General features: G+C 32.0%; 2 protein-coding genes across 4 annotated transcripts in view; one reads left to right on the top strand and one right to left on the bottom strand.

The window, feature by feature from the left end:
- The window catches only part of LOC127710375 (dynamin-1-like protein), a 59,543-nt gene extending 52,158 nt beyond the window's left edge, over positions 1-7,385 (bottom strand). For both annotated transcript variants that reach the window (XM_052216206.1, XM_052216212.1), the window contains exon 1: positions 7,177-7,385. In XM_052216206.1, the coding sequence (XP_052072166.1) occupies positions 7,177-7,278 (102 nt within the window). In that variant the 5' untranslated portion in view covers positions 7,279-7,385. The remainder of the gene's footprint in view (positions 1-7,176) is intronic.
- A 173-nt stretch (positions 7,386-7,558) lies between these two features.
- The window catches only part of LOC127710440 (CXXC-type zinc finger protein 1-like), a 47,746-nt gene continuing 41,585 nt past the window's right edge, over positions 7,559-13,719 (top strand). Inside the window, exon 1 of one of the 2 annotated variants that reach the window (XM_052216292.1) lies at positions 7,559-7,693. Coding sequence is in view for 1 of the 2 variants with exons in the window: in XM_052216283.1 (XP_052072243.1) it covers positions 7,664-7,693 (30 nt within the window). In the remaining variant the exon portion in view is untranslated. The remainder of the gene's footprint in view (positions 7,694-13,719) is intronic. The other variant, XM_052216283.1, reaches the window with a different exon arrangement.

Below are 13,719 nucleotides of genomic sequence, written 5' to 3' on the forward strand. Positions count from 1 at the left end.
AAACAAAGTTTAATTTTGGACCCCAATTTGGACCAACTTGAAAACTGGGCCAAAAATCAAAAATCTAAATACATGTACATGTTTAGATTCAGCATATCAAAGAACCTCATATATTCAATTTTTGCTAAAATCAAACAAAGTTTAATTTTGGACCCTTTGGACCTTAATGTAGACCAATTTGAAAACTGGACCCAAAATTAAAAATCTAAATACACTGTTAGATTCGGCATAACAAATAAATAAATGTGATCAAAGATTTTACAAATCTAATGCGCCATACTGTGCAATTAAAGATTACTTCTTGAAATTTTTCAATATTTGAAATTTGAAAAAAAAATAATATTTGAAGAATAATTCTTTTTAATTTCTGAAATCTGAAATGAGAAAAAATTGACCCCCACAATTTCTTTCTATCCCCCCCCCTTTTTTCCCCAAAAAAATTCTTTCCCTCAAGATATGGTCATAATCTCAATTCAAATTTCCAATGGAGTTGGCAACCATAATTACCCATTTAAATTTACCATAGTGCTAACTTAATCTATTTTATAATAGAATTAAAAATATAGTGTCAAATCTTTCATATGGATTTTTTTGTAAAAAAAAAAGATGCAACATTTGCAGATATTTTTACTGGTCTTCCTTTATAAATATGTATTTCTTTAAACATAATTTAAAAGCAGTGTAAGGGAAGTAACCAAAACGTTGTATTTGGATTATCTCCCTAACACTGTTTTAAATTATCTTTATTGTTCATTAACCATTACTTTATACATAATTTAAAAGCAGTGTAAGGGAGATAATTTCAATGATGTATTTGATTTATCTCCCTTACACTGCTTTAAATTATGTTTTGTACTAAAGTATTTGTCCATTAACCAGGACAACCTTGTTTTTCCCCCTTTTTTGCCCCTAATTCCTAAACAGTTTGAGCCATAACCCCCCAAAGCAAATCCTAACCATCCCTTTGTGGTATGGAAACTTGTAGTATAATTTCAGAGAGATCCATACACCGTTCCACAGTTATTGTCTGGAAACTAGAAAATGCTTATTTTTGGCCCCTTTTTGGCCCCTTATTCCTTAACTGTTGGTACCATAACCCCCAAAATCAATCCCAACCTTCCTTTTGTGGTATTTAACCTTATGGTCAAATTTCAAAAAGATCCATTCACTTAAACTAAAGTTAGAGTGCGAAAACCAATGTGTATTCGGACGACGACGCCGACGACGTCATACCAATATACGACCACAAAATTTTTTTGCGGTCGTATAAAAAGAACAATTTGGTCTTCACAGTTTAAGAAGCGGCGGGGTTTCAGAAGCTGCACATAATCACATCCCTGAAAGACTATTAAAATCACACGGTCGTTGGAAAACAGATTTAGCTAAAGACGGTTACATAAAAGAAAACCTTGAAAATAGATTGTCAGTTTCCAAAAGTTTGAATTTATAGTTATTAATGAAATGATAATAGTCACACTACACATTTATACTTTTCCCTTTGTTTTGTCGAACTGCTTTGGTGCATCTCTCAATTCATACCAGTCTTCAGTTGTCTTATTTTGTAGTATTCAGAAAAGTTTTATGTTCGGATGAGCAAAGCGAAGGAGAGCATAATAATATTTCTTATTTATTAAAATTTTTGTATTTACTTTACTTTGCGTAATAAGAAGTAATTCGGTTCAAGACCTTTATATAATTCTTTTGGCGCCTTTTTTTTTATCATCTAGAAAACACCAAAGCGAGTTTGACAGTTATATTAAGGTATTATTTCTTATGTTTTTGTATGGAAGTTTTTCTTGTTCTAATTCATATTATTTGTATTTGTAGATTGTGATTCCAGGATTGCGCCGATAATTTGGACTTTAATATATTGCTAGTAAATATACATATTGTTGTAATACCTCTCATGTTTATTAAAAACTGCTTTGGTGCATCTCTCAATTCATACCAGTCTTCAGTTGTCAAAATTTTTTATTTTTTGATTGTTCTAAGGTAGAACAATAAGTAAAAGTATTATTCTGATATGTTTGTGCATTCAATTCATTTTAGATTTAATCTTTTTACAAAAAAAAACATAAGTTTAAGGAGTATACTTTGAATTGACAAAAAAGGGGAAGTTACTCAAATTGTTTTTAAAACACCTTTGAAATTCACAAATTATTTACAACCTAAAGCTAAGGTAATTGGTGTTTATTAACAGTGTGTTTGACACCAAAGCTGTCAAGTGAAGCCATGCACAGAAATGGGTCAATTGAGCTGAGTTTACACAGCTAGTTGAACTTCTTGTTCAGGAAGAATTACGAATTTGCCAGTATTTCATTGAAATCACTTTATATCTAATCAGTCTGTAGGCTAAGGAATCCAGATGAAAACGGGTTATTTTCCGAATTCCCTGGTTATTTGGTCACCCCGCGGGTTTTCCGGGTGACCCCTCAGAATTGTGAAAATCTCGGGTCACACCCGCAGGATCCGGGTCAGTTGACAGGTATGCATACACTTAAACACAAGTTATTGTCTGGAAACTACAAAAATGCTTGTTTTAGGCCCATAATTCCTAAACTGTTGGTACCATAATCCCAATAATCAATCCCAACCTTCCTTTTGTGGTATTGAACCATCTGGTAAAATTTCATAGAGATCCATTCACTCTAACTAAAGTTATTGTCCGGAAACTAAATGTGTTTTCGGACGACGACGACGACACCATTATACGAACGCAAATTTTTTTTTGCAGTCCTATAAAAATTAGTTGCAAAGCTGATAGTGTAATAGCAGACTTAGAAATCAATTGCATGCAGAACAGCAACAATTCAAACCATTCTAAAACTGAATCAAGTTATTAAATTAAAAACTCAAAATGCAGGTCATGATCTGCATTGAAGAAGAAAATGTCAGGTCAAAACGTGTGCAAACTTTTTTTCAGTACAATTTTAGAGTTTTTTTTATATATACCATAACATATACATGTACCACTGAGTTTCCTACAAATATTCACTTTTGTATTTGTTAATTATATAAATATATATTATCATTTATCAAATATCTTTCTAAAGCAATGCCCTCTTATTGTTTTACTCACACTACTTTTTTCATTAATGAATGTCATAAACCCCAGCTATAAATGAAATTAGAAATAAACAAGCACTCTGAGAGTATTGCATGGCAATACATAGTCTCCTACCGGGTAAAAATTCATTATACTGGAAAAAAAAGCTAACTTGTAACGTTGTTCTATAACTTGTCATGGTGTAAACAATAAGAAAATATCAAGTCAATATCTTCAAGCATGACTAAAAACAGTGTGGAAAACTGATTAAATGAGTGAATTTTTCAAGTCCAAGGACCATAACTCTGCACAAAATTATCAGACCGAAACAAAATTTTGAACTTGATCTGTATAACTTGTCATGATAAAACTATATACCAATTATCAATCAATATCTTCAAGCATGATGAAAAAAAGTGTGGAAAACACTTTAACATCAGATATAATTAATAGTTCTCGAAAATTAGATATGATGTAATACAGTGTATCTATTTTCAAATTATAATCAGTTCCAAATATTTTTTCTTTTCTTTTGTCACAAACTAATATAGATTTTAAACTTATCTATAAAATGAAACTAATATAGATTTGTAACTTATCTATAAAATGTCAACAATTTTTATCTACACAATGTAATGTAATATATACATTAATAAAAATAGATTATTATCTAATTAAAGGATTTCACTTCATAATTCTTTTATATATATATATAGCATTCAGAAAATTAGTTTATACAAAATAACAAACAAACCTGCCAAAAAATTCTTCAAATAATTTACCAAAGAATGTCTTTTAAAATATGAGTTATCTCCCTTTGTACAGAAATATGGTTTAACATAGTACTCTAACATTAGATATGGTCCTGAGTTATGATCCATAACTCTGGACTAAATCATCGGACCGGAACAAAATTCGAACTTGATCTATAACTTGTCATGGCAAAACTATATACCAAATATCAAATTAATATCTTCAAGAACGAAGAAAAAACGTGTGGAAAGCTGATTTTCCGGACTGATATATGGACAGACAGACGGACAGAGTGCAAACCTAAAGTCCTCTCGACTTCGTTGGTAGGGGACTAATTATAGCTAATGTGCTCCTATACACAGGAAGATAAATAGAAAGTAGTAAGTGTGTTTCCTTTCAGTGCAATATCTAGAGAATATGGATTTGATTTAAAGCTATTACATTTAAGTGATATTAAATGCATTCTCTACAACAGAAATGTATTGAAAGGTTCAAATTGTTTTAAAATTATTTTTATAGGATAATTGATATTTGCAAAAGGCAAATCTTTTAATCAGGACATAGAATTGTATGTCAAGCTTGACTGGCTTCAACTTTCTGGGGTACAATTCTCGAATTGTTACTTTTCAATCAAATGTAATTGTGTTGATAGCTGTTATCGGCACAGTAATAAGCAAATCCTTAGTTTTGACTTTTCAATTGTTAACCTTTTCAAAGGAAAACAGCCAATAAAAGCGAACATATATTTAACTTCTAAATACCTGTGAAAACGGCTCATTTTCTGAAATCCCGTGTCATTTGAATACACTGCGGGTATTTAAAAAATCCTGTGTGAAAGGGGAAATTCACAGGTGTTATCCGCAGAATACGGGTCAGTTGATAGGTATGTTGATCGATTGTGGGTGGTTCAACACACTTGGCTTTTTTGTGGCGGGCAGTGTTTATTGGATGAGGACTCTGAGGTACCCAGAGAGCATACCTGCCAACCCTCCCGTTTTGAGCGGGAGACTCCCACTCAAACGGCGAAATTCCAGAAATCTTCCGCTTGCGGGTACGCTCCCGCGCGGGAGTATAAAATCTCCCGCTTTCAGATATTTTAACCTGGAATGACCCGCGTTCGTAATTCTCTGACTTTTTCATTACTGTCAATAGAAATAAATAAACAATAGGCGATCATTTGAAAACTTTGGTCAGTAGTTTTTATGTTCAATTTATAAGTAATAGAAATTCATTTCTGCTATGTCAACTCCAACAAGATAGAGGTCTTTGTCTAGACCAATTGGCAGTGTAAAAAGAAGAAATAGATAACTGCAAATCGAAATGTCAAGCAGACTGAATGAAAGATTTTTAATTTTTACGACCAAGTTCACGGACACTTGGCAATGAATTCTTGATTTTGCACATCATGTTCAATCAACTTTTCGGTTTCTTCTGGTGGTCTGTTTGACATTTGAAAGCATGCTTAGTGTGGGTCTCACAACAAAATCAAAACATGGAATGTTATGAGTTATGAGACTCAAAGGTATTGAAAAAAGCAAAAAAACAAAAAACACACCTTGTATCAGGGATGGGGTAATCGTAATCTGTAATCGTAATCGATTGTAATTGATTACATTTTTTCAAGTAATCGACAGTAATCTGTAATCGACAACATTTTCGATTACATGTAATCGTAATTTAATCGATTACAGCAAAAATTATGATGTAATCATCGATTACTTTTCGATTACATTTCGATTACTTTAGTAATATAGTTTGAAATAAAACCTAGTTTAAATGAAAATAGACAACTGCATGTATTCATCAGTTTAAAGTACTGATAAAATAGAATGCATCAATATTACTTGAGAGTTTATCAAATACCTTACTTAGATCTGCTGTCTCAAGCTGCATTATGATAAACCAAATCTCCTAGGCTAACACTTTTTATTAAACACAAAAATGTTAAAAATAAGAAAATAGATTCAAAATAGGATAATACATAAATGTACTTGTAGTCCTAAGCTAAGTTCTGTACTATACTAAAGAAGAATGCTTTTCTATATGTAATAACATTTTTTAAAGCTTAATTTTCAATTATATTTAGAACTTTACCTTGGAGTAGATAAACTGTTGATTCGTCATAGTGTTATGACATCAAAATTAGGAAAGAATACAAAACATTTTTACAATGAACCAATGCATTGAAATTTTTGTTAGGTAATAGATACATGTATCCCATTGTGTCACTAAAATGTAAATTGTTTATGATTTTGAAAAGAGAACAAAGAATTCTCAAAAACCTTCTTGTTTTTATAATTACTAATCAGATGAGCAAAGACCTCTAATCAATGAGATACAGACTATGTTTTGATTTCAATTATGTTTAATTAAATGAGAGATTTCATACATGTTGTTGCCCTTAGGTTATAAATTGTTCTCCATTGGCAATTGTATAACCTGTAATTAGGGGGATTATCCAAACAAAAGGATAAATTCATTCATGTAACTATAAATTATAAATTTCCATCTTTTAAAATTAGTTAAATTAACTCTTCTTCTTTTTTATATATTTTTTTTTCATAGGAAACCTCTCATACTCATTATATTCAAATATACCATCCTGTTAAATAAGAGTAAATATCAAAACTAAGTCTGTATGACAGCAAAAAATTTGCAAACTATGGAGAAAATGACCTACAATATAAGGAAGCAATTGATACAATTGTCGATTTCATTTCAAGAATGTTCTCATGTTTATCATCGCTCACTCAAAAATATTTAAATAGTTTAGATCCTCTGTAAGAGCTTTCATCTAGAAAACAACTGTCAACATAACATTTGGATACAATGCTTTAAAAGCTGTTTTTGTAAAGTTCTAAATTACCACTCTAAATAAGTTGTGTTTAAACTTTCTTCAATATTTTATAACATGTAATTGATAATAATCGAAAAGTAATGTAATTACTTTTGATAAAGTAATCGATTGCAATCGATTACATACAAAATTCAGAGTAATCGATTATTAATCGATTGCACAAAAATCCTTCATGTAATCGACTATTAATCGATTACATTTTGTCAGTAATCGTGCCCATCCCTGCCTTGTATAGATTGTAACCATGAATTGAAGAAATAAATTATATCTTTTAACTCTTATTTGTGTTTTGTAAATGAATAAATAAACAAGTCATATATTTAACTTGAAAATGTTGTTCGCGCAAAATCTCCCCCTCAGCTGTCATAGCTGAGGGGGAGATCTCCCTTGTTGAACACCTGTATAATATTATGGCAATACAAAATCAATCCTAAATGTATAACTTTAAATGTACTGTTAACTATTATTAATATAGAAATTACATCAGTGATAAATAAAAATTATTTTTAAGGGCATGCACCTGATTGCCTATCACAACAATTTGTGGAAGCTGAATCGTCTCTGAACCAACAGTGTTAAACACATCTTGCAGTTTGTTGATTACAGGGATCAGCCCTTCCATCGCTGAAAGGTTTACTTTCTATTTGAATGTCAATCGGCAGTCAGGGACATTTGACTTGTTTCGCTTTGGGCATAATCTCCAAAATTAGCTCCGGCAATCTTTCACTTCCGGGTTATACGGTGAATACAAGAACGATTTGAATGATACCAGTGGATACAGAAACATTTTATGTGCACATTCATTGACATTAGATCTTTAACATAAATAACTAATCAAAATCACTATTCTTATTCATATTAATATTTGGATTGTTTTTTATATCTCTCACCGAAATTATTCTGATATTTTTTATTTCAGTCTAAAATCTTTCTCAAGACAGCAAGAAGGATGACGTTTTACACATTGAGAGACTTGGCTTGATATTTTTTTGTTGTATATTCTCATTATGTCAGAGTCTGAAGCCAGTGGAATGTCTGTAAGTTTTATAATATGAGACAGGTGTTACCTGTGAAAAAGGACAACGTTCGTATCAGTAGTTATTAACATGCATATTACAAGTTTTGTTTAATATTTAAAATAAGAACCCTATCAGGTTCTGCAAAACTGGAGTTTGAGCTAATACAGCTTGATTTGGCTATGATGCTGTCCGGTAGATTCGTCTGTCCTATAAGTCCAACCATTTCACGTTGGGTACATGAAAAGGACTGACAAAATTACTGGATTTGACTATACAAGCTCAATGATGATTTAACAATTATCTCCCTTTGCAATTTTTAAATTATCCCGTATATTATGGATTTTAACCCTTTCACCGATAGCTGCCCAGACAGAAGCTACTCTGAGACGATGGCTTCCCTGGCTACTATTACTCAAGTGGGAGATCTTCATAATAAATGTCAATAAAAACTTGTCTGTAGTTATTTGTGTCTTTATTTCATTCACTAACACCATGTTCACAGTTTTGTTCATGTTTTGATAATTTTTTCTTCATAAAATATTCAAATTTTCAAATTTTCGGCATTATCTAGGTGAAATTCTCATAATTCTGCTCTTGGACCCAAAATCGTAATTTTTTAACCCAAAACGGCAAAATTTTGAAAAATTTAATGAGGCTGTACAAATTCCTTACACTGAACGATGTCCATTCCAAGTGTTTTGTACATAAAACGACATTTTATGTCAAAAATGTATACTAGTTTGGCTTCAATTCTTCCATATTCTTTCAAAAAAAATGTTCCCTCATTTCAAATTCTCGTAAATTCCGTAAATTTCCTCTGATTTTGACAAAGGTTTTCAACAAATGGAAGCGCCATGTTTACACTTTCATCCGGGTATTCAACAAAGAAAGGTAACTCGTGTTTGCAGTGTTTTGAGTGGGAAATATAAAAGAGGTATTCCGATCCCGGTAAAACGGGACTCATCGTCAGCTGTCTGAAGCGTGAATCCCGGTAAACCGGGACTCATCGGCGAAAGGGTTAAGATTGTATTGTGACGTCACAATTTCCATTGAAATAGCATGCATAATACACATTCATATGACGTCGAAAACATATGATCTGACAATACATTTCTTGTTCTTCATTATTAATTGGAAGTGCAATCTAAATCTTTACAGACAAAATTAGGAGGCACTGTTCATACCTGTCAATTAATAGGATGAAGACATGACAACAGGATTTGAATTCCTTATTACTGTAACTCACCTAGGTCTATGTGCATTTTCAACAATGGGCAGTAATACAAAAAATTGGTTAAAATTGTCATTTAAGAGCAATTACTCTACTAAGGAGTGGACTGAAGGTTTCAGTCATTAATATTATTTGTAAATTTTAGCTTGCCAATCAATTTTGCTGTATCTATCTATCTATCTATCTATCTATTATAGTTTATAAAATATTAGGCGAAAACACAAAAATTGGTAAAAATCTTCATTCAAGAGAAATAACTCCAATAAAGAGTTGAATGACAATTTCGGCATTGAGACTTATTTGTAAATCTTGTCTTGATAATCATTTTTGCATTTTAAAGTGTCTATCTATCTATTATATTATTCATGATAATAACCAAAAACACAAAAAAATGGTAAAAATCTTCATTCAAGTGCATTCATTCTAGTAAGAAGTCGGCTTAACATTTTTGTAAAGTTTCAGCCAAGCTGAATTATTTGTAGATCTTGTCGTGCTGATTATTTTTTGCTTTTTAATGTTTCTAATGTACATTTTTTAGATATACATTTGTAATTAAGCAAAAATGAAAAAAATTGGTATAAATTAGTCAATAAAGGGCCATTACTTTAATAAGGAGTGGACTGACGATTTTGACCATGTTGACTTATTTGTAGATACTGTCATGCTGATCCTTTTGTACTGTTTAAAGTTTCCTTCTAAGTACTATAATTATCAAGATAATAGGCAAAAAATAATGGGCCAGGTGAGATAAAAATCAATTGTCCTTTTAAGTTCATGATTAAAGTTGAAACTTTGTTGTTCCTGTAAAGTTTAAAATTACTTTCCATTCCAAGTATTAATCATGTTAATGCAGAAACAGAAAATGTCTAAGGGAGATAATTTTTATAACTATAATATGATCTGATATAGCCCAATCTCGTGTATATGCTTGAATTGTCAGTCAGAGGCATCGTCATTGATTATAAAAAACAGTTATTTTTTTTTAATAAAAATAACTGGTTTAATATAAAAATAAGAAGACGTGGTATAATTGCCAATGAGAGAACTCTTCACCAGAGGCCAAATGACATAGAAGTTAATAACTATAAGTCACCGTACCGCCTTCATCAATGAGCAAAAAACATTCTGCACAGTCAAATTTAAAAGGCCCAGAAATGACAAATATAATACAATTCACACGAGAAAACTACAAAACAATGAAAGAAAAAGAAAATATGATATACAGCAACAAACGACAACCACTGAATTACAGACTCCTGATTTAGGACAGACACATACAGAATGTGGCAGAGTGAAAACATGTTTACTGGCGCCAATCCTTCCTCCTAACCTGTGACAGTTATTCACTGATAACAAAATCAATATTTACAAATGTATACCAATAAAAATATTATTCAAAGATCTAATTACAGTGTTGAATTGGCAATCTTTTAGAATAAGTTTATTTAAAGGATTGATAAGCTAGTTTTAGTTACACTGTACAACCTTAGTTTTAAAAATAACTAATTTTGGTTATATTTGAAAATTTTTCTGAAAATATTTGATTTTTGTCGAGCCTTCGACTTTAGTCGAAAAAGCGAGACATAGCGATCCTACTTTCCGTCGGCGGCGTCGGCGGCGGCGTCCACAAATAATCACTCTGTGGTTAAAGTTTTTGAAATTTTAATAACTTTCTTAAACTATCCTGGATTTCTACCAAACTTGGACAGAAGCTTGTTTATGATCATAAGATAGTATCCAGAAGTAAATTTTGTAAAAATAAAATTCCATTTTTTCCGTATTTTACTTATAAATGGACTTAGTTTTTCTGCCGGGAAATATTACATTCACTCTGTGGTTAAAGTTTTTAAAATTTTAATAACTTTCTTAAACTATCCTTAGTTTGTACCAAACTTGGACAGAAGCTTGTTTATGATCATAAGATAGTATCCAGAAGTAAATTTTATAAAAAAATAAATCCATTTTTTCCTTATTTTACTTTTAAATGGACTTAGATTTTCTGCCAGGAAACAACACATTCACTCTGTGGTTAAAGTTTTTAAAATTTTAATAACTTTCTTATACTATTTTGGATTTGTACCAAACTTGGACAGAAGCTTGTTTATGATCAAATGCTAGTATCTAGAAGGAAATTTTGTTTTCTTCCAGTTAACATTACATTCAGTCTGCAGTTAAAGTTTTTTAAACATTTATTAGATTCATAAACTATCCTGGATTATTACCAAACTTGGACAGAAGCTTCTTACAATCAAAAGATAGTATCAAGAGGAATATTTTTATTGATTTACTTCCTCATTTTTGTTGAGCCTGTGATTAACAGAAAAAGTAGGCGAGACACTGGGTTCCGCGGAACCCTTACGAATTTTTATTTACTCAGTTTATATGTTTTTCCTCTATAAGCCAATTATTTTCCCATGTTGACAGACAATTCAGCTCTGATTTTCCATATGCATACATGTAGTAGGTTAATAATGGGCAAGGTCTCTAAATAACTACACACTTGGGATATTAAATTCAAGTTATCTTTCAAACACTGTATCAAGAGGAATTAATTGCATCATTTTTTAAGTACATTTGTTCTCAATAAGATCTATCAAATAGTAGACAGATGTCCAGTGTTTTAGCAAAACAACTATCAATCAACCAATCCAGTGTTCTAGTTAGGATATTAGGGCAGAAAACATAGTTTTAAGACGAAGGGAAGGTTAGCATAGATTTTTGTCTTTTCAAATACAACTGTAGGACCACTTAATTCTGTTAAAAAATAAAACATTGAAATACAATACCCTGCCACGTCTGTTCTGTGTTTTTGTTAGTTGTTTTTCTGCTCTGTATTGATCTGATGAGTAAAGCCTTTTTCAACTGATTTTTATATTTTTTTGCGGTTGTATATTGGTATGACGTTGGCGTCGATGTCGTCGTCCGAAGACATATTGGTTTTCGCACTCTAACTTTAGTTTAAGTGAATGGATCTCTATGAAATTTTACCATAAGGTTCAAAACCACAAAAGGAAGGTTGGGATTGATTTTGGGGGTTATGGTACCAACAGTTAAGGAAAAAGGGGCCAAAAAAGGGGCAAAAAACAAGCATTTTTCTAGTTTCATGATAATAACTTGTGTGTAAGTGTATGGATCTTTCTGAAATTGTACTACAAGGTTCCATATCACAAAAGGAAAGCTGGAATTGAGTTTGGGGGTAATTGCCCAAAACGTTTAGGAATAAGGGGCCAAAAATAAGCATTTTTCTAGTTTCCAGACAATAACTTGTGTTCAAGTGTATGGATCTCTCTGAAATTGTACTGCAAGACCTGTACCATACCACAAAGGGAATGCTGGGATTGATTTTGAGGGTAATTGCTTCAAAATTTTAGGAATTAGGGGCCAAAAAGGGGCAAAAAACAAGCATTTTTCTAGTTTCAGGACAATAAATTGTGTGTAAGTGTATGGATCTTTATGAAATTGTACTACAAGATTCCATGTCTCAAAGGGAAAGCTGGAATTGAGTTTGGGGGTAATTGCCCAAAACGTTTAGGAATAAGGGGCCAAAAAGGGGCCAAAAATAAGCATTTTTGTAACTTCCAGACAATAACTTGTGCGTTACTGTTAGTGTATGGATCTCTCTGACATTGTATCACAAGGTTCCATATCACAAAGGGAATGCTGGGATTGATTTTGGTGGTAATTGCCTCTAAATTTTAGGATTAAGGGGCCAAAAAAGGGGCAAAAAACAATCATTTTTCTAGTTTCATGACAATAACTTGTGTGTAAGTGCATTGATCTTTCTGAAATTGTACTACAAGGTTCCATACCACAAAGGGAAGGCTGGGATCAATTTTGGGGGTAATTGCCTCTAAATTTTAGGAATAAGGGGCCAAAAAAGGGGCAAAAAACAAGCATTTTTCTAGTTTTATGACAATAACTTGTGTGTAAGTGCATTGATCTTTCTGAAATTGTACTACAAGGTTCCATATCACAAAGGGAAAGCTGGGTTTGAGTTTGGGGGTAATTGCCCAAAACGTTTAGGAATAAGGGGCCAAAAAGGGGCCAAAAAAACAAGCATTTTTCTAGTTTCCAGACAATAACTTGTGTTCAAGTGTATAGATCTCTCTGAAATTGTACTGCAAGGTACCATACCACAAAGGGAAGGCTGGGATTGAGTTTGGGGGTGATGAATCATAAGGGGATTCAAAAAATTTGGGGGAGGGTTTTTTTTTTCTTTTAAATTTTCCATTTTAAATTGGTTATTTCTGATTTATATATAAAAGCAAATAATAATGATATGGTTTGAATAGGTAAATTAAAAATTTTTAAGACCACATTCATTCTGTGTCAGAAACCTATGCTGTGTCAAATATTTAATCACAATCCAAATTCAGTGCTGTATCAAGCTTGAATGTTGTGTCCATACTTGCCCCAACTGTTCAGGGTTCGACCTCTGCGGTCCTATCAAGCTGCGCCCAGCGGAGCATTTTATTATAGTTTGTTCTTAAATTCTACTGTTACTACAGAGACCAAACGACAAAGAAGTAAATTTGAATAAATTAATTTAGTTTTGCTGGATTTGCACCTGATCTGTTCTTGTAAAACTAATATCAAGAAACATGTCTGGAAATTTTTTTTCAAATGAAATAAAAAGGAAAACGAAATTGGGAAATTCAGAGCAGCAATTCTGACGAACAAGACATTAATTTGGTGAAGCGTAATGAGGACTTTGTAAAAATAAGATGTGGTATGATTGCCAATGAAACAACTCTCCACCAGAGACCAAACGACATAGAAGTAAGCAACTATAGGTCACCATACAGCCTTCCAC

This window comes from Mytilus californianus, unplaced genomic scaffold (genome assembly GCF_021869535.1).
Source record: "Mytilus californianus isolate M0D057914Y unplaced genomic scaffold, xbMytCali1.0.p SCAF_1, whole genome shotgun sequence".
Lineage (NCBI taxonomy): Eukaryota > Metazoa > Mollusca > Bivalvia > Mytilida > Mytilidae > Mytilus > Mytilus californianus.